Below are 24,666 nucleotides of genomic sequence, written 5' to 3' on the forward strand. Positions count from 1 at the left end.
CTCTTTATATATCGTCCTTAATTAACTAAATCAGGTCTCGGGTTCGAGCCCTGAATATAGAAAAGAATCTATTAGGGAGCACTTTTCGTATCTTACATGGTGCAAATTAAAATTAATCGCGGGCCAAAAACAAATATCGTACCGTGTGGGAAACCAAAAAAACCCGCATATACAATAATATTCCAAACAGATCTAGTGTAAAGGGACAAAACAAAGCCCTTTAAAATACAACAGACAGAAAAAGAAAGATAAGAGGTGCGCGAACATTAACTATAAACCTAGGACTATGACAGCAATGTAATACTAAAAAATGAGACAAGTTGCTCCTCAGGATGATTTCTTTAAATGTATGATCATTGACACTTTGGTTAGCTTCTCCTTTGAGCAATGAAAGCTAACCATAAATATAAACAAATCTTTTCAAAAGCAATTTTAAGGTGTTCTAACTAAACCTAGGACTGCAATACCTTAAAGCTTGAGCGGGTCAACCAAACAGTAACATGAATGATTATAATTAAATACGAAAATGTCGACATTGTTGCTTAGCTTTGACCCAATCTTTTGGAGTTACACGCGTGATGACACATCTATAGTCTCAAATATTTCTTGTTATCTTTTGAAAGAATCTTTTTGTTTCTTTATATTTTAAAAAGTACTGGGTTGGGTAGCTGAGGTTTGTGAGGGGTGGGTGATAGTCTTCTTTTAGTTTTGGAAAAAAAGGCCAAAAATAATAGTTCAATTTTACTCTTTGTTATTCGGCTCAAAATATTCTTGGCCTCTCATCGTTATTTTTTGGGCTCAAAATGCTCTCGGTGTTAAATATAATTATAGTAAAATTCAAATAAGGTAGATAAACTATAACATTTCATTACTATATTCTATGTGTGAATTCGTACTACTAATGTTTCTCCGTGGAAATTAAAAGGTCCATGAGGGCGTGCAAGATCGATGCACTAGTGAGTGGACAATATGGCTACTGTACTTTGGATGTTGGTTCCTTTTCTAATTTGATTTTCAGTAATTAATTAATGTTGTTTAATTTATCATAATAACACATAGTATATGTATGTAACTGTGTATTAAAAAAAAAACTTCCTGGCAGCTCAAATGGGAAGAGTACTATTGAAAAAAGTTTATGATTACAAGGGAAAATTTGAACGATTGCAGTACCCGTACAGTCATCTGTACTGTAAGTATATTTTCTCTAATTTACTATTGATGACTTCACACTTAGTTTCGTGCTATAATTAAATTGATGACTTCACACTTTAGTTTCGTGCTATAATTAAATTGATGACTTCACACTTTAGTTTCGTACTATAATTAAATATTAGATGCGATGGGAAAGAAAATTAAACATTAGACAGATCTTAGTGCTAATTATTTTTTAAGTTATGGTTGTGATTATCGAAAATAAGTACACTATAGTGCCTATAACTGAAAGACGAAGATGCTTCTTTACTGGTGAATCGAGTATCGTAGTATTATTTCACGTTTTCTAGCACGATTTTTTTTTATTGCTTCTCTGAAGGAAAATATTACCATGAGTATTAAACTATTAATCTGATAAATAAAAAAACAGGTTATCTTTTTCTTTTATAAATCTGTAATTACAAAATACTAGCTTAGTGAAGAGAGCGACGTTGTTGATGGAAAAAGTCAAAGATGAGAGAATTATTTCCTCAGAATAGTGAATGATATTAAAAGAGAACAAAGAAATACGACTTTAAAAATTAACGAAATCTTTTATGAACCAATTCATGAGTTCCTCGTTAGTGATACAAACAGTACTCAATGAGTTTATAGTCTGAATAGACCTTCTCAAATAGTAGCTAATAGGCTACATCTTAGGGATGGGAAAGAAAAAAAAAGAATTAGCTACGAAATTCATTGCTAATTTATCGTTAAATAGCTCGTAGCTAACAAGACGTTTTTAATTATTTGTGCTAATACAGTCAAGTCTCTCTATAACAGTAACGTTGGGTCCGAAAATTTTCAGCTGTTATAGAGAATGGCTGTTATACACCTATAACAGCATTGACATTTAAATAATGTCGTTATTATAGGCAAAAAAAATGCATAAAATTTAATTTTCATTTTTAATTGTCAAATTCTAAGCCTAATCACAATTTCTCTACAATGAAAGAAAATCGTTTAATAATGAAAATATATATATTCATATGATATTTTTTGTCATACATTGTGTATTAAATGATCAAATATTTGGTCAAAATCTATACACTTATTATTAGTAATCATAGATATTCTATTTTTATAAAGATGGTTAATTATTATATTATCAAAAAAAGAAGATAGCTATTATATGGGAGTAATTTTACAAAGAGCGTACTGTTATAAAGTTGGTTATTCTTTTGTTATAGGTGAAATGCTGTTATAGAGAAGTAGAATGTAACATAAAAAATCGGTTCCGAAAAAATTTGGTTGTTATAGAGAGGTCTTTTATATTTATATCATAGTCTTGGTTATAGAGAGTTTGATCAGTATAACCCTACATGGGGTATATATGCTAGGTTATTAGTTGAATTCGAACAAAAAAAAAAACTATAGATAGGTTGAATGGGCTATGTATGCACATTCTCCTGTTGGGTTTATAACAGAAGTGCTGCATATCTTGTCCATTACTCTCTCCGGATCAAAAAAAGTGTTCATATAATTTTTTTTTCGTAGATAAAAAAGAGTGTTCACTTATCAAATCAAGAAAGAATTAATCTTATTTTTTCAGATTTGTCCCCATTAAGTGTTACTATGTTATCAAATCTCACTACCTATTTAATTAGGCAGTTTAGTCAAATTACATATTTTTGTCTAGAAGTTAGCATTTTCTTAGGAGTGTGCAAATGGTTAAGTGGACACTCTTTTTAAGTCGGTAGGAGTACTATAATGTTATCTTATTTAGCCAACGCAGTAAATTAATACAGGAAGAGGAGTATATCTCACGTCCATACCTAAAATATATTGTAGTACTTGGTACATTACGTACTCCGTGTCAATTCCGTGTCCGCCTTTTGCTTCTTTCCAGTAACTTTTTGGTCAGTTGGGAAGCGGCAAGTCGACTTGTCGTAAGTAATTGTAATTTGTAGGGCTACATAATTAAACAGAAACTGAAAATTCAATTAGTTTATAGAATTTATTTATATAAGCATTTGGAGAGATAAATATAAGATGATCATCACGTGAATCTGTATAAGTCTTACTATAAAAGACCCAGAAATAGGTCAATAACGGTAAATATCCATGGTTCACGATGCCGACCAACCATAGCTAATTCAGATTCATCTGATCAACAAGTTAAAGCAACTCCGTTAAACTCAAGTCAAATTACTCTTGGGTATTTATACTGTATTATGGAATAGATACAAATAATTCATATAGTTGACTCGAGCAAATTTAGATTATGATTATGGCTAATGTTGGTTGTCTTTTCCCTTTTAAAATAACATTTAAAATTTGGTCCAAAATAAGTATAGGTTTAGAAAATAAAAAAGCACTGATTAACTATATATATTCAAATCTATCCTTATTTCAGTAAATGATCTAAAAATTTTGAGACAGTAATGAGTATGCAAATATCTTAAAAGACAAATAATATTAATCGAAAAGTAAAGCTCAAAACAAACATCTTGTTTTAGGTCACTTTTAAGCAATGTGAGCATATATTTATACGCTCTCAACAAATAGAAATTAAATTACTGCTAAGTTTATGGAGTGATAATGAAAACAAGAATGATTTAAAGATTTCGTTTTAGAGGAAACATATTAATGTAGAGAACTTTTAGTACTATTTAGGGATAAAGCATTATTATTGCTCCGAACTTTCACCACGATTCTTTGATTTACCTTTTCAGGGGTCCTATTACCCCCTGAAATTTTTTAAAACTGAATATCTACTCTCTTATGGGAGAGTGACATACACTCTCCGTGCAACATCTATTTTTTTTTTCTATTGTTTTTAAATTTTTTCCACTTACGTGGTAATTTAAAAAAAAAATTGAAAAACTGAATTTTCTTTTAAAAAAAATGAAAATTGGATATTTAAAAAAAAGCTGAAATTTTGATTATTTATTTTAATTTTTAAAAAAAATGTCTTAAAAAATCTAGATTTTCATGATTTCATATTTTTAGGACAATTTTATTTTTTCAAATAAAATCTGGATTATTTTTTAAAAAAAATCAGGAAAAAGTATTTTTTTTTCTTGTCAAAAAGTGAAAAAAATGAATTTTTATAAAAATTTGGAAAAACTAATTATTTTTTTTACAATGTGGAAAATCCGTTTTTTAAACTAAATCTGGAAAACTAGATTTTTTTTTCATATATAGAAAAAATAATCAATTTTCCACATTTAAAAACAAAATCAGTTTTGAAAAAAAACTTTAAGCTTTAATAATAATTAAATAGGTATAATTAAATGCGAAGTACCCAATTAAAAAATGACACGTGTCAGATTTTATGTTTCTCACTCTCTCAAATAGAGTGAAATACACTCTCTTTGCCAGCACGTAGGGTGGTAGTTATTCCGTTTTAAAAAAGTTCAGGGGGTATTAAGACTCCTGAAAAGGTAAGTTGTGCCGTAATAACTTTGGCCAAAGTTCGGAGGGGGGTGGGATAACAGTGCCTTATCCCTTACTATTTATTTTAATTTTACATAATTTAATATGGAACAATGATACAACCCAACTTATTTGATTGAGTTCAGTCAATGTCGTACGACAGGGATTAATTCTTTGTCTTCTCCACTTTGGTTTCTTTCCAAAAACAAAAAAGAGAAAGGTGAGTCCATATAAAGCAACCTAGACAATGAGTGAAAAAAGGTAAAATAGGTTGCAAATGGGAAAAAAAAAGATTAGTAAGTGCGGGTTGATTTGTCAAGTATAAAAGAGATTTGGGTATCAATAAAGTTTGGACATATGCTAATATAACAAAGTAGTACTAAAAGGTAAAATGGGAACTATGAAAAACGCTCCCAAATTGGCCAATAGCCATTGACACGCCGAAACGTGTCAGTCATCTATATGTTGAACAACCTCAAATTTCTAATTACATTTCAAGCATTTCTTCAATCAAAAAAAATGTTCTGAGACTCCGAGGATATCATTTAAGCCCACTCTCTCGAATATAGAACTGGGCCTACTCGCCCAGATGTTGCCAACACTATTAAGCCGTCAACGTAGTTGTAATGATCTGTCTAGACAGTTGTCAGCGAGTATAACTATTACTCAGTAGTCGCGTGATTAGGACTAGGTGAAATTCTTGGTAAATTGCTACAATGGTATTAGGTACAAAACAAGCAGCTTGGTTTCTTTCTTGAAAACCATCATTTTTAATATTTAGCTAATTAAGTTTTCCGTATAAAGCTTCAATTAACAGTTTATTTCAGAAAAAGAAACTACACCACTTCTTTCTTCTCTCTCCCTATAGTCTACTATCAAAATCTCTCAAATTAGTAAGTTGCTCTTTTCTTTCTTTTACTTTTGTCTTTTTTGTCAAATTCATATAATTATGGATTTATTTCCATTTTTGTGGTCCTTGATTGTTCATAAAACTTTCTAATTTTAGCCCAAGTTAATTACTGATGATTAATTTCTTCATATCATTCAAGATTTTTTTTTAAAATCCTCTTGTTATTATTCCGGTCTCTCTGTGATCCCTTTTGATTGATCTAGCAAAGAGTAGAGGAGCAAGGTCAAAACCCTAGTTACAATTAATCCAACTATTTCTTTGTTCTAAAAAGGAACTTCACCGGTCTTAATTTCTCTCTTTAATCTAGTTTTCTACCAAAAGCTCAAAATTAGGAAGCTATTATTAATTTTGTTCTCTCTTTTTGGTTTGTCCATTTTCTGTTCTATCAGATTCCTCAAACTACGCATGTATTTCTATCTTTTATTTCTTTGTCTTGATAGCTCATAATGTTTTCTAATGTTAGCTTGAGCTATATACAATATCAATGATTTCGTTGTATACTTATACCTTTTAATTTCATGTTTAAGGTTCTTCTTTTGAGCTACTTTGACCCTTTTCATCCATCTTGCAGAGGAGAGAAGCAAGCTTGTGTACTAAAGTAGATATAATTAGTATCAAGTAAGGAATTAATTGATTAATTAGAAGAGATGGGGAGAGGAAAAATTGTGATTCAAAGGATTGACAACACAACAAGCAGGCAAGTGACTTTCTCAAAGAGAAGAAATGGACTTCTCAAAAAGGCTAAAGAGCTGGCAATCCTTTGTGATGCTGAAGTTGGACTCATTATTTTCTCCAGCACTGGAAAACTCTATGAATTTGCCAGCAACAGGTTAGTTATTAATTTCAATTCCATTTTAATTTCTACCTTCTTCTGGTCCCAAAATTAACTAGGGAGTTTCAATTTCCTGCTCTAGGTGCCTCTATTATTTCTTAGTTTTGTGTATTTTTTGTTAAAAAATTGCCAACTTGGTACCTTTCCATTTAATTACTGATACAATTTTAAATTACCAAGTTTGTACTTTGTATGTGAAAAAAAAACTAGTCAGATGAGATCATGGATATATATACCTTGTCCTGCGTCAAGATTTCACGTGCATACATATTTACAAGTGCATGCTACCATAATGAGTTTAATTCTCTTGTTTTCTTTTTTTCGGTGTTTTTTTTTTTCTTTTCAAATGCCGACCTAAAGCTAGCTTTAATTTGTTTTTTGCCTCCAGCGATTAGATTATATCATATATATGCACGAACCTAGTGTTGAAAAAATGACTCCAGGAACAACATGCAGCAATCTTATAGAAATTTTACGAGCAGTAATTAAGTAGTGAAAATTATGCCGGTATCAGTTTCCATGTGAAATAATAGAAAAGGAAGAAGAGGAACAAGATGAAACCAAAGTTGGAACAGTGCATTTCATGTGTTATGTAATAACTATCTGTAGTTCTCTCTTGGTCAGCCTTCATATAAAACTTAAGGTATCATTTGGTTTAGGGGTAAGGATAAACGGATACAAAATTTTATGATGTATAGTTTCTGTTTGGGAATAAATAGGGGAGGGGATCCAATTAGTCCCACACTCCTGGGACAATTATATTCCTACACAAGCGGTATCAATCTATTATCACCATTCGACTTGTATGTGCATACTACGAGAGAACATGGAATTAGTTACGGCATTTGTCGGTAATCTCTAGCTAATCCGTTACTAAATAGCTCCTCGCTCATTAGATTTTTTTTTAATTCGTCGCTAATCCGTAGCTAAATGATATTAGTATGGGATTTTGTTGTTTAGCTACGAAATTTTATCCGTCGCTAATTTCATGTTTTCTTGTACTGCCTCATTTGTTTTCATTAAGATTAAGACGTCTGAATCTGAATGCACATCTGAATGATTAAGATGTTGTCTCTAGATCTGAAAACTGAATGGTTAAAGACTGTTTGTTTTTCAACATCTGAATGTGCATAATGTATTTATTTAAACATATTCAAATAAAAAAGTAACTAAATATTAGAAAATAAATACAAATTTAATAAAATAAAAATATTATTTGATAAAAAAATGAAACATTTATGTTTGCTAGTAATGATGGAAATGTTTGTGGTGGTGGTGGATGGTGGGTTAGCTTTTGGGGGTGGGGTGGATGGTGGTGGGAGGGTTGTGGAGGTGGTGGTAGGGTAGGTGGTGGTGGTGCGGTGGGTCTAGGGGTAGGGGTGGGGGTAAGGTAGGTGGGTGATGGGGGTGGGTAGGTGAGGTTGGGGTGGTGTTGGTGGTGGTGGTAAGTGGGGGGGTAGGGTGGGTAGTGGTTAGGGTAGGTGGGGTTGGGGTGGTGGGAAGAGGGGGGGGGTGGAGCTGGTGGTAAAAATTATCCATACAAAATACCTTTTAATGATATTAAGACTTTATTTAAGATCTTAATGATTAAGACCTATTCAGACCAAATAAGTGCTTAGATCTTAATGTAAACAAATTCACATAATGGCAATTCAGACCTCCATTAAGTGCAAACAAATGAGGCCTCGAGTCTGGATCTATTATCAGTATTAAGATTTTACTTCCGATTTTATTTTTCATTGTGTATTATTTTCAACAGTATTAACCTATATCATGTAGACACATTGCTTTTATTTTTTGGAAAAATATGTTTAATCCACATCAATGAATACAAGCATATTATGCTGCCAAGTATATTATTCAGTAAATTAACAAAGTGGATGCTCTTTAGTTCTGTTTATGCAATCCAGAATCTCCTGCCACTCTTTTGTAGCCCTCATGCATGAAAACTCACACATCAGTTGTTTCTCAAATTTAATATAATCAAAACATTACTCCTTTTAGTAGAAGACAGTTAAGGTCAGCCATTCTAATTAATGTAACACCAAAAAACTAGCCAGCTTTCTTTGCCAAAAGGTTGTCCATAGACAATAAACTAAAAGAGAGTAAAAAAAAAGAAGATATATTCCCTATTATTAGATGTAAAAGCAAAAGAAGAAATTCTTTCATTTTGACTATTCCGTCGCCTTGTACTACCTTAACACAACTTCTTTAGACACATGCATAAGAGAAACCAACTAAATATAGAAATATCTCTCTATCTCTAACGTACAAATGACCCTGCATTGTAAGTAATTCACATTGACGATTAAATTTAGATTGGTACAACGTAAGAAAAATTTAACTGAATTCTGTAGAGTTGCATTTAATTTTCTTAGTCATATGTATAGAACTAATTTCGGGATTGAGCATAGTATGAAAGATCTTTTAGATGCACATAGTTTGTGCTTCACTTTAATTATGTGTATATTTGCTTCAAATTTGCCTAAATAGTATTTCGTTTGATGGAACAATGGAGCTTAACACATGAATTTAACCCATAAGCGCGACGGTGTAAAAAATGTTTTGTAGCAGGTCAAATGTCTTCTTTCTTTTCAGGTTATAATCTTACTTACAGACAAGTTCCGGCAGTTATCTTTTAATTACCTGATAGTACAAATTTGGATTCATAATGTTAATGTATACAAATTAAACTCTTGACAAGGTTATATTTTTCTTATGTTACCAGCATGAGGTCTACAATTGATAGATACAAGAAGATGAAGGAGGAGCATAATCACCTCATGAGTCCTATGTCAGAGGTCAAGGTATATGGCTCTTTACTCACTACAACTCTGTATTTTATTTTGATTTTTTATGAAGTTGTATTTGCTTTTACTTCAAGAAAAGCTTGTCTGGGTTCAATATTTTTTAATCTATTTCAAAATCTTGAGAGAATGAATGTAGTAACCTAAGTTCTTTGTAAATTAACCCTTTTGGGATGCCTCTGTATATACGGCTGATGAGACATATTATACAACCAAACACCTTCCTAAACGTGTAACCTGATTTTTGTTTTCTTAAGTGTATGTTAATGCAGAATTTACGAGTATATATACCCTTTTGGATGTCCTTGTATACTATATCTGAATACTTGTGAGAGGATTTAATTAGCAAAAGTTGAATCATGCTATGTGGCAGAATCTTTATACTTCCAATTGAAAATCATGAACAATTTACGCTATTTTTAAACCCTTTTAGATGATCTTGTATATCCAATGTGGGATGTAAATAATATTTCATCCAAAAGATGTCTCTTTTACAACCTTTAGCCGGTGCAGGTATCGCTTTCGGTAAAAAAATGAACATAAACAAGAATTTTAAGATAATACTAAAACCAATCCCTTACCATGAAAAATATATAAAATTTAATTTTAGGCTAAAATGACCATATTTTTACAATGATAGATGAAATCATAAGCAAAAAATGAACATAAACAAGAATTTTAAGATAATACTAAAAACCAATTCCTTACCATGAAAAATATATAAAATTTAATTTTAGGCTAAAATGACCCTATTTTTATAATGATAGATGAAATCGTAAGCAATCGTATTATGATTTAGAGATTTTTTATTTTTTATAAATATTATGTTTATATAATAAATATATTTATGTAAAATAATTATCTTCTTATATTCATGTTATCCGATCAAGTTATGCACACCTCAACTAATCTAGTATAACCTATTATAGCTTACTATGGAGTTGACTAACTCATCAATGTTGGACCAGATAAGCTCTAACAAAGAAGGCGTTTGGACATGAATTGATTGATACCTGAATAAAAAGTAGTCTTTGAAGTTAAGTTAAAAAAAAAAAAAGTTATTTGAAAGTTGATATTGTGTTTGGATATGAAAACAAAGTTAAGTTTCGTGAGTGAAAGTTTAAGACCCATTTGGCCATGAGAATTATTCACTTTTTTCTTGAATAATTTTTTAATGTAATTTAAAATAAATATTTGGCTATAAAGTTTTCAAATTCAACTTGGAGCTGGATTCCAAATTGGAAAAGTGCTTCAGACCTATTTTCCAACCCCAGTTTCATAATTTTCAAATAAAACGCTCTCCTCTCCTTTGCAAAAAAAATATAACCGAACACAACTTCATCTTTAGCTCCAACTTTATAAATTTCAAATAAAGGTGAAAATATTCGGAATCTATGGCCAAATGCCTAATTAGTCAATTCCTAAAACATATTCTTCAAACTTCAAATTCTAAGTAGGCGTTTGGCCATAGAAACCAAAAACTTTCACTTTTTTTGAAATTTTAGAGTTAGAGTTAGAATTGCAGTTGTGCTTGGCCATATCTTTTGCAACTAGTATTTTGTGTTGAAATGTACTTTTTCAACAAGGTTTTGGTTGTGAAAAACAAGGTTTTGATTGTTTTTCAAATTCCAAATACAACTTCATTTGGAATTTTCATTGCCAAACACTAATTTTTGAAAAAAGTGAAGAAAAAAAAATCCGGAAAAACATGAATAATTCTTATGGCCAAACGGGTCCTAAGTTTGATGTTGAAATAACGAACCAATTTGATATACAAACACTTATTTCAATAATCTCCAAAAAATATTTCAAAATTCTGAAATAAAAATCTATGACCAAACAGGCAATGTTGTTATATGTAGCTGGAACTTGGACCTGAATTCCCATGTTATCAATCTTACACTTCAACCGCATTCATCCTATTGTGAACCCCTATGGGAGAATTTAGCTTTCAACTTTTGAATTCCTCCAAGTTTTTCAGACGAAATGTCTATCTTGCTCGCTTTCTAAAATATATCAAAGTGGGGCAAACGGGATTGCCCAGAAAGAGCACTTTAGTTTCAATTGTAGAACAAGACCTAAACCACTCTGGTTTCCCAAAAATTGATTGCTTGGACTATGAAGGAGCAAGAGAAGTGAATGGCTTTTCGTCTTCACACATGATGGTCTGAAAAGTTCTCATGATTACGAAGGTTATTATTGGCCCAAACCACTCATGTGATCCTATCAGCTTCTTTTCGTTTCTTTGATCTCGAGTTCACCAGTCTTTATCATGGCTCACAGCAGTCATGAAGAACGTCTCAAGCGCACAGGATCCATGTATGTCAACTTCATGCATGCAGTAAGAGTGCAATAACAGTAGAGCATTCATCTAACGAAGATGTGCTTTTGGATCCATCCTTAGCCCCATCAAATCTTTTAGCTAACCTTACCCTGGTTCATCGTTCTTACTTTGGTGCCAAAAATGGACGGAAAAACCAATCAAACACCTGACATTGGACAATGCACCAACCGAGTTTTAGTTGGTATACGCCAGAATTGTCAACGCCATGGAAACTTCCGGTGGGTGTCTCCTCGACATGGATATGAGAACGATCGATTCCTAGAAAAACAAAACACGACGTTAGAATTGTTAGAAATGCTAATAATATATAGCTTTTTGAAAAGATATACTCAATGTAAACAAGGAAGCTCAAAAGATAAAGCTTGTGCACCTTTGTGATCTTTCCTGAGCAGGTGTTGTGGCTGTTATTGCTGCATTTTCCTCTACCTGCTTGGGAAATTTATCACTTTTAAGAAAAACTGCCCTTCTTGTTTTCGTACTGCCTCTCATGTATCTCCTTCCTCCCATGCTTCTGCTATCTTCAGGTTATTCTCCTTTGCGGTCTTTTTCCTGCTTATTTATTGTTAACTGTTTCCTAGTTTCTTCGTGTCCCTAATTCACTGCTTGTCTTGTTGTCCCCTTTTTTTTCCCCTTCGACCCCCTATTCTCGTTGTCAGTTCATAAACTTGCTCAAGGCGATAGCCTGATTCCTCCAAGTTGGTTGCTTTGAGCTGTCATCTATTGTTATCATCAACTGTTCACCTTCTCTGACTGAAACATTAAGTTACTGGAGAATAAGGTGGTGCCGTCATTCAGTCATGATGGTTGAAAATGAGGGAAGTTACTGGAGAATAAGGGATGACAACTGACAAAAGCCAGTAATGCTCACCTTTACAATTTAATTGTACTCCACCATATGCATTGACTAGAGAATATAACCTAAAGGAGTCTGCATGAAAGGTAAGATAATTTGGCTGACAAGCGGAAGAAGGAATACCATCATCTTGACATGATAAGCCTGAATTTAGAATCAGTTTATCTCAGCATAAGCTAAATCCATGATCTGGTTAATCAACAAAGCCTTAATCTCAAACAGTTGAGTTCTGCCATAAGAATCCTAAATATCCATTGCGCTCTGAGACCAGGATCTAATGCCTCTTTTAATTTGCATTTGCAGAAGAATGAAGTGACAAAAGACATCTGCAATGCTAGGGAGAAGGTCCAGATGAGAATATTTTAGCAAAACTCCATTAAAGGATAGTTCGTTTGTCTAACAAAGAATGCTTTAAAATTGCAGATCCCTATATCAGAGAGTGGATGGAGGATCTCTCAAACCCCAACTAGATCGATATAGGATATACTATAAGAGGTAAGTAATAGATAAATTTTTTGAAAAGGATAACATGTTGTGAGGAAATTTTTACTGGTCACCATATCAATAGAAATAGCCTTTCCGCAAACACTACATGCGGAGTCAGGATTTGAAGCTTGAGGGTTCGCAATTCTATTTCTTTTAAGTTACTGGTTTCTAAATTAATATCTTTTACATATTCAAAGACAAATTCAGAGTTTGAACCACAATTACTGGGTTCGACCGAACCCGTAATGAACACACTGCTCCAGCCCTGGCAAACACAATACAAAAAACTATGATAAAATGTGCACAAAAGTTTAGTGATTGAAAACCCTAGCAAAGGTCTTACATTTCATATTGTGACAATTTGCTCAACAACACAACCATTTATAGATTAAATTGGTTGGAAAATCTAAGCTCGAATTTGTATGCCATGGATACCGTAATTAAATTATGAAGACAACTAGTCTTCCCCATCTAGTAAGCATAGTTCATGGATGTGATAGTTCAACAAACAGAACCTAACAAATTTAATAAATAACCTGAACCTGATTGTCCTGGTCTCCTGCTCTCATACCATTATCTATTCCTCGTATTGTATCTCAGAGCCGACCTAATCCTTCATCAATGCCGAATCATACTTTTGTGCTCTCAAGTGAGCATCCACTTCTGGTGTTGCATGTTTATATCTCACAGATGGACTGATCACAAATGTCTACAGCGCTGACGCATAACGATGCAGAGGAAGTTGCGGGATAAGAGTTTTCTACAACCAGGCCAGCAATCGTATAACAAAGGCTTCTATATACCTGAAGACTATGGTCCACTTTGTACACAGATTGTGCAGATGATAGGGTCTGTATGTACTTATTCTCGACAAGATTATACAACTCAATCCAGGGAGGAAAAGACTATTCATTAGGCCGGTAGTCACGTAGGACAAATGGAAAATGTTCCTAGCATGCAAATAAGACTCCTCTCATTCTAGATAAACCATTACTCCTAATTTCCCAAATGTCTAAGGTGCTGAAAGACCAAGGATTCGCAAGTAAATTTTGTGAGAAGCTACTTTTTAAACCATGTTAAGCAATTGTAACAGAGGTAGGAGCCATTCCTTACGGACTGTTCACCTGATAGGGTTTATCTTCCCGACTTTTATCTAGGTATAATTTTATCAATTTCAGACTAGAAAAACTAATGGGCAGATAAGACTATTAATCCAGGTCATTAATAAGTATAAGAGGCAAAAGGTTTCACATTCAAATAGAGGACACCCCTTCCCTCATTTCTTTTATACCAAAAAAGTAAAGATCCTACACAAAAATATATTCATTTCAAAAGTTCCATCAAACAAAAATATGGTTATTTAAAAATCTCATGTCTCATGGGTGCACCGAAAGTTCACAAAAGAAAGAAAAAAAAATTCCCTATATTGTACAAAGGAGTTTGCCGTTCCTTCAAAATGTTTTCTCTTTCTTCTAGTTCGCCATTCCACATCATTTGCCAATGTCTTGCACAGGTAGCACATCAATTATGGGGCATGGTGCTGAATTTGTTTTGCTTGGACTATGCTTGCCGCTATTAAAGAGTTGCTGTTCAGCTCGGCATTTTTAGGAGAGAAATGGAGAAGCAGGCAATGGGGAAGTAGTCCCTTTGACAATCATGCGGACTATTTATGGGAAGAAAGCTAATAAAGCATGCAATGCAACAGAAAGTAATCCACATCATTTGCCAATGTCTTGCACAGGTAGCACCAACTCAAATGTGTAACCCTTTTCCTCATCATAAGTTTCAAGTATAGGGATTAGCCCCCTCACCGCTAATAAGGTGGAAAAACATACTTCAGTACACTCTAGGAAATCCATGCTTAGGAGTAAGGTAGTGTTACCTTTCCCTCAAAATTCTGCGGTAGAATGACTTAACCGAGAATAGTCTATTTCATTTTCTCCTCCACTCGTTGACATCCTGATTTTATCTGTGACATCTTCTATTTGTATAGTAAAGTTAGGAGATACATACCCGTTGCACCCGAGGGTGCGGTCTAACAATAAATGAAGTGGGTGAAAATCATGGGAGAACAGTTCAAGTTCAAGCAAAGACAAAAAATTCTTGGTGTATTTCCCATCTGTCAAAACTTAGTTGAGTAGAGTTATCGGTACCTGTGTTGGTGCAGCTAGGAGACACCAGTGGTATACTCGAGGTGCACGTAAATTGACCTAGACATCACCATTATCGAAAAAAGAGTAGGGAGGTACTTGGAACTCACCAACTTCTCAGTCCTCTTCTCTGTACACTTGTACTATAGTCAGTGTCTTCTAAATTGATACGCTGAAAACTCATTTGGAGTGAGTTACTTAAAGACTCATCAAGTGTCGGCATAAAACATACTCCTATCTCATTCAACTTTGAAGTCAATGTGTCCATGATACACACCCCACGCTTTCATTGTTTCTCCATAATAGGGCATCAAATTTCGTTACTTTGGATCCCTAAAGCACCGAGAAAGGTGTGTTTCTTTGTATTGTTGGCGGCAAGAGGTGTGATCCAACAGCGGAAAATCTGAGGAAGAGGAGGATCACCTATGTTAGTTGGTGCTTTATGTGCAAGACTGCGGACGAAAATGTAGATCATATTCTATTGCACTATAAAGTAGCTAATCGGTTGTGGAGAGTGACCCTTAATTTGTTTGAGATGCAATGGGTGATGCCGGGCTCAATGAAGGAGGCTTTGCAAAGTTGGACTCCTAGGAGGGGGAAGAGAAGCCCAAGGGCATGGAGTGTTTCCCCCTTAGCAATCATGTGGGCATTTGGAAAGAGAAATAGGAGGGCATTTAAAAGGGGTGGAACATACCCGCAAGGGTGGCTCAGTTGGTTGAGCATGAGACTTTGATAATGGAGGTCTCAGGTTCAAAATCCCCTGCCTACGAAAGTAGGTGATTTGCCTTATGGGTCGAGCTCGTCGCACATGGCTTGCCTAGTGCGGGTTATCTCTCCTGTGTGATTTGCGGGCTATGGCACAGGAGCGGGGTTTACCCTGTGCGCACCCAAAGGGTAGCGGCTGCGGGTTCCTTGTCATAAAAAAAAAAGAAAAAAAAAAGGAAATTGCAAAGTAGTTATTTGTCTCTAGTTTCTCTTTGGTGTACTTACGAGGTCCCTATTTGTATAGGGGATTGGATCTCTTTTGCTGAGAACTATATTTTGCTGTAGATTCTCTTCTTTTGATATACAGCTTGTATACGGGTTTTCTTCAATGTTAATAAAATTATTTACCTTATACTCCCTCCGTTTCAATTAATATGAACCCATTTGACTGGACACGACATTTAAGAAAGAGGGAAGACTTTTGAAACTTGTGGTTCAAAATAAGCCTTGAAAATTTGTGTGGCTGTAAATCATTCATAAAGTGAATTTGTTTCCAAATTAGGAAAGAGGTCATTCATTTTGGCACGGACTAAAAAGGAAATAGGTTCAAATAAATTGAAAAAGAGGGAGTAAAAAACAATATTCTCGAGATGAATGATCAAGATCCAAATCTTTTAAATGTATTCGTTTCCTATAAACTTCCAAGTTACAAAAATGTGCTATATTGATGGGTTCGAATAAATCAAAACGGATAGAGAGGATTTATACAGCTGGCTTGAACTAGTTTAAGATTGAGGCATAGTTGAAACTGAACAAAAATGGTGTGCATCTAAAAGTAGCACTCATCATTTCAAAGTGCTTTTTTATCATAACCATGGTATCAGGGTTGTACTTGCGCGCACCTCGACTAATTCCATGGGGTACCTGCTACCTTCCCGGATAACTCCTTCCACTAAGGCTTGGATAGATTAGAAACTAGTCACCTAGTATTTTTGCCTACACTAGAATTTGAACCTGAGACCTCATGGTTCTCAACCCACTTCATTGACCACTAGGCCCAACCTTGGGTGCTTTTCTTGAATAGTTGAATTTATCATGGGTAGCAATAAACACCAGCACTATTCGGGGAAGATATATGGAATGTCTATCTGATTTCATCTTATGATTAATAAGCCTTCTATACTTTATTTTATCTTGTCATCCTAATGTAGTACTCGTCAAGTTAAACTAGTAATGACAAACTTCGTTCTACTTTTTTCTTTTTTCTCTTGCTTTTTTGGCTAGTTTTGGCAAAGGGAAGTAGCAAACTTGAGGCAGCAGCTGCATTACTTGCAAGAAAATCACAGGTAAGTTGTTTGAATGGTATATTTTTACATGCCTCTATGCCATAAGATCTTTTCTTGTATAGGCTATAGATTAAGCAATGCCATGCCTTTATACACTACTGATTGAGCATTAGATACATTATAATGTGTTGATTTATGTGGAATCACCTCATCTAAAAGGCTAAAACTATTAGAGCGGAGATATTTTCTAATATATGTTAGCACAAGCCTCTCCCAATGTCAAAGATGGTCCTTCCCTACTTTTCTCTCTTGATGACTCAAAACCGCAACCTCAATTTTGGAACTTGAGCAGCACCTTAAATCACAAGGATACTTTGCGAATCATTATACATTTTTGCAAGACAAGACTTTAGCTACACTCAAAATTTAGGAAGTAACTACTTCCACGCAAAAAGTATGAATGTTGGAAAACTTTGTGATCAAGAAGGTATCCCTATAAGGTCTATAAGTGTCTTGGAGAGGTTGGAGTAGTACAATTATTTCTAATATTTTACTTGGTACTAACTGCACAACCCTACTAGCAAATATGGAAGAAACAGAAAAAGATAAAAAAAAAGGTTGAGTATGCTAAAAGCCAAAATATATAGCATTATTGATTCCAGTTACCTATCTATCCTTTGAAAATGCAACATGTCCTATGTAATCACCTCTCATACTTCATCTTCTTTCCTTGTCTTGCCTCAAACGTATAAGGGCCATCTTGAGGTACTAACTGTTATCCTAGGCACAGATATGCAAAGGAAGAGATAAACAGGCTGGGGACAAAAAAGCATTTAAAGGACTATTCATTAGTGTTGAAACAGTTCCTTAAGGTTTCTCAAAGCTTCTTGTTGTTAGTTCTTACGGTTGGGGCAAAACCAATTGGAAAACAGAACCAAAAGAAAGATGCTGCATATTGATTTTGTTCTAAGGTTCAATCTTCTCAAGCATAATGCAATTCAGGGTTTCTTGTAGTTTCTGGTAAAATGTTTATGGTTCAGGGCTATAAAGGCTGGGAAAACAGAACAACAGAAAGATGCCATGATATTGATTTTGGAGGTTATATGATGCACTCCTATAGCAGCATCTTGTGGGCACAAATAAATTGTAGAAGTGCACAACAGATATCTGAACAGAGTAAAATAACTTTCTACCTTACTAACAAAGGTAGGGGGGTAAGGTCTGCTTACATCCTACACTCCCCAGACCCCACTTGTGAGATTACATTGGGTATGTTGTTGTTGTTGTTCTTGTTGGTTGCTAGTAATAAGAAGCAGTACACCAATAAATTATAAACGTAGACGCCAAAAGATTCTAAGAATCCCAAGACCTAGTCAAACTCAAATATCATATAAATTAATTCAATCCAGAAAAAACTTACAAAATTTCGGAAAACAAAAAATTATAAATCCAAGAATTACTAAGGAAAAATAACACCCAAGATTTGAAATTGCAACATTTTCTTCCATGTGTTTTCTGTGAATAACTCTTAGAGGAGAGAAGAATAATTATCGAAAATATTAAGATGAACATCTCCTTTTACTTTGCTACAGCGAATGAATCGATGTTGTAAGCATGCTTAACATGTATAAAACGTTTAAATTTCATCGTCTTAGATCTAGCTCAGTAAAGTAAGGGAGAAATAATTAAACTAATACCTTTTTTATGAACCACAGGCAGCTTCTGGGTGAAGAACTTTCTGGACTCAGCATCAAAGATCTAACAAATCTGGAAAACCAAATTGAAATGAGTTTGAAAGGCGTCCGAAAGCAAAAGGTAAAACCTACATATTTAAATTCTTCTGTGTTCATGAAACTATGCAGTTATGCTTATATCAAGTCTGTGGTTTCTCCTGAATGTATTACTCTCTCTTCTTTTTTTAATAAGGATCCTGAATGTATTACTCTTTTCTTGCAGGAGCAGATTTTGACTGATGAAATCAGAGAACTAAATCGGAAGGTCTTACTAGAATAACTATCAACTTCCATATTCTCTTGTCTTTAATCTTTTTACCAAGATGATTAACAATGCTTCTACAGGGCAATCTTATCCATCAAGAAAATATAGAACTCTATAAAAAGGTAAACCTCGTTCGACAAGAATATACAGAATTGCAGAAAAAGGTAATAATTTAGAGTATACCTCCACTTGTTTAAGTATGCACCACAAAAATGTAATTTTATATTAAACTTTTGCCTCACATATAGATGCCCTTGAACTTAATCTAAGGAGAAGTTATCTATTTCCAGGTTTCTGAGCAAGGATGTGGAAGTGAACCGAGTGGGGGCGTTCAGGCCACACATACAATCAGCAACGGATATGATCTACATGCACCAATCAATCTCCAGCTAAGCCAGCCACAAACACAGAAGAATGAAACATCAACAAGTGCCATGCAGCTTGGGTAAATTTCTATCAGAAGAATTAGCCATGCTTCAGTTTTTAGCCTATCTCCCACTCCCATAATCTTATCCCTCCCTCATAGGGAAAAAGAGAAAACGTGACACTAATTCCACCACTATATCTTTTAAAACAGGTTACAACTGCACTACACAGAAGACTGACAGCTCTCTGTTTTCTCAACTAGCCTTACAGCCAGAGATACTTCTATGAATCCCATTCTTGATCAAGCTAGAAGGAAAAAGTTCATCAAGCCTGAGAGGAGATTCAGCTCTGCTGATATGTTGGATAGTTTTACGATTTATGTAAACAGGCAGAAGTTATCTATGTAAAGTTATTTTAACTTAAACTAAGAATAAAAATGTGGGAATTATCACTTGTCAAGGTTTGCTACGTATACATGTTGAATGAAAATGGCCGTATTATTAATGTTTGTGATTGGTGCCCATCCAGGGTGACTCGAAATAAGATGTGGTTTTATGGAACTGTAAAAGGCTGCATCAAGTTCAGAGGCAATTCTTTTGAGTTCCATGGCTAAATTTCATGTCTGTGATTTAAGAGCCCCTTAAAAGAATGACCCCAGAAAATTTTGAACAACCATAGAAAGATACTCAGCTTTTTTGTGAGAATGCTCATCTTATGGCTTAATTAAAGGCAATGATTGCAAACTGACAAAACTTCAAGACACTATTATATGTTTATTTAATTTTTTTGGATAAGGAATGCTTCAAGATGCGCTACCCTGCAAACTATAACATAACGGTTACAACAAATACAGCATATTGCCAAAATCCGATCAATTAACCAGACTATGCTATCAAACAAATCGTAGAAGGGAAAAAATGCTGAAAACGCAAAATCTGACAGACGAAAATTAACATTAGGTGCATTCTGTAAGTATTCATGAACATGTTTCTATTGTGATAAGAAGTACTGACAGGATATGCAATGCATCAAAATCGCCCATAATTAAGAACCTCTGAAACCCTGTGAAATCGGGGAGTTGGAAAAGATATACTAATTCATCACACACTTCTTCATGTCAACCAATTCAAACTAACATTGAATTTAACTTAAGACATGAGACTACAGTAGTGTCAACTTTGAAAGAGTAAAAATTAACTACTCTTAGACAAGTTTACGTTAGTTAACTCAACCTTAAGCCTGGAGCGAAAATTGACCATCATTATATGACTACAAGCAAGTTGCTACATCTGGCTAACCGAAGCTTAGGCCAGGAGTTGAGTGCAATTTCAGAGAAAATTATCAAAATTTTCAGTTCACCTAGGAGGACAAAAAATAGAAGGAAAAGAACAGGAAAAGAAGTCTAACTGATTTCATTAGTACATTCTTTGCAAGGCAAAAGGCAAATCTAATTTGATTAGAAAGATCAAATAGATAACAAAGGATCACCAGGAAAATGAGTTTTTGCCTTTTGGGACATCTATACGATTTCAAAAGGACCTTTGCCCAAGATTTTTGCAAGCTCTCTCATCCCAATATTACCCTTCTAATTGAGAATTCTGTAAAAGGGTACGTCAAATTTGGAAAAGCTCTAACCTCAAATCTAAGTTGCTCGGACTCGGGTGCGGGTATCCGATACGGGTACGGATCCGAGGGTTGGATTCGGCAAAATCTAAATTTTAAGAATCGGGGGTGCGGATCCGGGTGCCGGGATTCGGCTAAGAAAACTCAAAGTTATAAAAAGTAGAGCTATAAATGTTGAGAAATATTCTATGAGAAACTTACATGAATATTCTCTGAAACACGATGCAGCAAAAATGAGACAAAAGTACTATAGTATTGAAGGTATGCCATTTCCCTTACCTTAAATATGTTTTATCTTTAACTTTGAGAAATCAAAATCTCAATTTTCCACCAAATTTGTCGAGACTCCGATCAAAGTATCAGAACTTGGTTGACCGTATCCCGCTCCCGGTCCCCGTCCTGACCCGTGTCGAGACGGATCGGCACCAAAAACGGAGAGTCTGCATAACTTAGCCTCAAATTGGTTTTGACAATAACATATAAACAACTTCACAGGTCCTAAGTCACAAAATACACTAACTTAGACAATATTTAATTATCTCATAGAACTATAAATAAGGATTTTACATGATATCTCAGATTCTAAGGAGACCTTTTCTATTTTAATCAGTTAACAAATCAAATTTGGAATATGTTTCTCTTATGACAAAATAAGTGTAAAGAGGTAAAAATAAATGTATTACTTCTACATGAACAAAAACAAGACAAGAAATTGAGCAGTGCAAAACAAGAAAATTTGAAATAAACATACACTACACCGAAGCATATGACAAAAAGTATTGCATGTAACTTATGATAAGAACATATAATTGCTAAATGTAATTCACCCAAAAGTATAAAAAAATGGATGTATACACTTGGAAGCATAAGTCAGAAGAATTAATGCACATAAAACTAGGCATCATCCATCACATGAAGTAAAGTCACCAAAAATAAAAAAGCAAAACACTGCCGTGATGCTTAAATTGATAAGCCTTTCAAGTTGGGAAGAGAAACAAAGAATGTGTCAAGAGTTTCAAGATCTAGTGGAATTATATTAAATGTACTGTAATCATTTGTAATCATTGTGGGATTCTACTGGGCATGTTGTTGTTGTTGTTGTAATCATTTGTAACCTTAAAGTGACAGGCGAAATATATTATGTACTCAAAAAGTGCTAGTTTAGCTATAAAAGTATATTTAACAACAACCAGCACGGGTGGTTACGTTCGAACAAGAAGGAAAATTGATTTCAGTATAAAACTCTGCATTACGTACCGGTGTTTGTTTACGTTATAAAACTTTTCTTTAGAAATATAATCTCAACATAAATAATGCAGCATTTCCAGTTCCCTTGATATTAATCTCAGGTTATGCAAGAGTTTAATATCATGAGTCACATGCTTTTCTATAACTTGTACTGAAATTTATGTAGGGGTATTATTTTATATGAATAAAATGTGAAACAAGAATAAAACACCACTTTCGTTAAAATAAAGGACAAGAAGAAACTTTGTTTGAGCGTGAGTAATATGTCTCGATGATAGAAGGAACTGCTTGATTACTTGACCAAAAGAAACTTCTTTGCCGGTGAAGGGAATGTTGTGTGTGCTTTCAGGTAAAAGATGAAAGATTCACTAGTGTGAGTATGCATGGGATATTAGGATATGTGATCTGTTGAGTGATGGATAGCCGGCATTAACAGCATCGAGCCTTAGCACAACCAGCGGGGAATCCTATTCCTAGGTGACAATGCCTTGAGATGGAAGTTATAAAAATTTTAAGGAAAAAAGAAATAAGGATAAAGGAGTTGCGAGCAAGAGAAGTTAGGGTTTTCCTAACCAATATAGTCTTTTTCCAATGAACCTCTCTTTTCAATAAAACCAGTTTATTCTTAACTTATAATCCTCATGCTTATATGTTGTATGAGCCAAGGATGCCTTGCCATTCAATGGACACAAACCACCAGCTATCATCCTCCCACTGCTCATCCTTTCAATGATCAGGCAGAGGACAACTCACAAAGCCCTAAGTAAATTGGCCATGATGGTGCCCTCAAGATTCATGTTCAAGAAAGAGTATACAAACGTGATACAGTGACCTTTTAGTAGACCTAATCTCCACGTAAACCACCCAATCTGATCCACTTGGAAGAAATCTGGATTAAAATTTGGACTTGACAAACATCCACCACCTTCATAAAAAAACATCCACCACTCCACAAGACTCAACTCACAATTATAAGGCTATTTCAAGTGCATTTTCAGCTAATCGGTCTTGTTCTTCTCCACCATAATCATAAAACCAACTCATTGCACATTATAGTTGCATCATATGTTAACCACCTAATTACATCGGAAAAAAACTAGTAGTAAAATTCTATAGTCAACCTCCTGTCCAACATATAATCAAGATTATGAAGGAACTAGATAGATCAAGTAATATCAGCTGGCACTTGCTTCGACATATGTGGCAGCTTAAAGGTTATCCACTAGTTTTAGTTGCTTGATATGGATAATAAAACGAGCTTCCTTTCAGTTATGCATATATCATGGTTGCTTTTTGTGCAATATATCACCTCCTTTAGGTCTTAAAGTTTTCCAAATTTTATATAGGACTTTAATGATAATATAACTACCGCATGGATGCATACATCGTAATAGCTGATAGGCAAATTATATGCTCAACATAATAAGCTAAAAGAGAATGAAAATTTCCTGAGGCAAGCATTAATACCCTGATGTGGACATAGGACAATAAAGCTATCGAAAAATTAAATTACATCAGTAACTATGCAAACATGACATGCCTGTGGTTTCGAAAACAACAAAACTGTCTGTGACTAAAGAATTGCACCATTATCATTGGGTATCCCAACCTTCCCCTAGATATAGAATGTGCCTAACCTCTTTTGCTTCCAACACAACTCCTATAAACCTAGTTGAAGGTAAAATTATAGAAACGTAAGGTGGATATTTCAGCTTCTTTAAGTTTCTTTTGGTTCAACATGTATTAGCAAGAGAATCAATAGCACAAGAAGGCATTCAGAATCAGATATACTAATTGCCTATGTGGTCATACGGGAAATAACACAACTGATAAAGCTCCATATCAATCTAAAATCATTAAAAGCCAATCAAAATAATTAAAGGAGTGGATTTCATATTAAAGAACAAGAACATGTTGTTTGGTTTTGCTGCTTGTAGTTATAAGGACCCAAGAATCAAAACCAAATAACTTCTTGATGATCTATTGAAAAAAAGATCCCAACTTACAACAACAAGTGGCATCTTCAAAACAAGAATACATGAAAGAACAAAAAGCAGCCCCACAATACCAACAAAGAAAATAAGGGAACAAACAAAAAGAGATTTTTGTCTAAAAGGTCTTGTTAACATGACATGAAGCAAGAAAAATTCAGCACACATATGAAGACAATCAAGAACAGAAGGAAAAAAAGAAAGATCACTGCTTCGTATAAGAATGCATGTAATTTACAACCTCGTACCTGTCGTCAACAACTAGTTTAACAGACAAAAAAGCAAGGAATGAAGCCATTCAAGTTGTAGTGGCAATTGTGAAAGCACTGTTTTTTTTCTTTTTCTTTTTTTTGTTGTTGGTGTAGAAGAATGAAGGAGGAGGAGAGAGAAGAAAATATCTGGAGGATCAATTCGACATGGGAGGGGCTCTTTTGTAATTGTACGTCTTTTTTTTTACGAAGTGCGTGGTGTGAGTTTCGTTGTGGCTGGGCGTCTAAT

General features: G+C 34.3%; 1 protein-coding gene and 1 long non-coding RNA gene across 9 annotated transcripts; one reads left to right on the top strand and one right to left on the bottom strand.

Moving 5' to 3' along the window:
• Positions 1-5,354: 5,354 nt before the first annotated feature.
• On the top strand, positions 5,355-19,841 carry LOC132064743 (MADS-box transcription factor 23-like). Its single transcript, XM_059457843.1, has 9 exons — positions 5,355-5,462; positions 6,051-6,308; positions 9,040-9,118; positions 16,941-17,002; positions 18,658-18,757; positions 18,899-18,940; positions 19,021-19,104; positions 19,231-19,385; positions 19,518-19,841. Exons 2-9 carry the CDS (start codon positions 6,127-6,129, stop codon positions 19,543-19,545), a joined length of 732 nt encoding a protein of 243 aa, XP_059313826.1. The 5' UTR covers positions 5,355-5,462; positions 6,051-6,126; the 3' UTR covers positions 19,546-19,841.
• LOC132064744 (uncharacterized) lies at positions 11,114-24,638 on the bottom strand. 8 transcript variants are annotated; one of them, XR_009416618.1, is made up of 6 exons: positions 24,417-24,638; positions 19,124-19,329; positions 18,640-19,026; positions 17,609-17,722; positions 11,833-13,066; positions 11,114-11,720 (listed from the first exon to the last, which is right to left on the bottom strand). It is a non-coding gene; the product is annotated as an uncharacterized LOC132064744 (long non-coding RNA). The 8 variants fall into 8 exon arrangements; XR_009416619.1 differs by having other exon boundaries at positions 18,640-18,709; positions 24,417-24,636; XR_009416620.1 differs by lacking the exon at positions 17,609-17,722 and having other exon boundaries at positions 18,640-18,709; positions 18,948-19,026; positions 24,417-24,636.
• Positions 24,639-24,666: the final 28 nt, after the last annotated feature.

Source organism: Lycium ferocissimum, chromosome 7 (genome assembly GCF_029784015.1).
Source record: "Lycium ferocissimum isolate CSIRO_LF1 chromosome 7, AGI_CSIRO_Lferr_CH_V1, whole genome shotgun sequence".
NCBI classification, from domain to species: Eukaryota; Viridiplantae; Streptophyta; class Magnoliopsida; order Solanales; family Solanaceae; genus Lycium; species Lycium ferocissimum.

Excerpts from the sequence above, each read along its gene's own strand:
- LOC132064743 (XM_059457843.1), top strand. The coding sequence starts at position 6,127 with ATGGGGAGAGGAAAAATTGTGATTCAAAGGATTGACAACACAACAAGC. Across the intron at positions 18,758-18,898 it reads AAGGCGTCCGAAAGCAAAAG|GAGCAGATTTTGACTGATGA; the intron begins GTAAAACCTACA and ends CTTTTCTTGCAG. Across the intron at positions 19,105-19,230 it reads ATACAGAATTGCAGAAAAAG|GTTTCTGAGCAAGGATGTGG; the intron begins GTAATAATTTAG and ends ATCTATTTCCAG.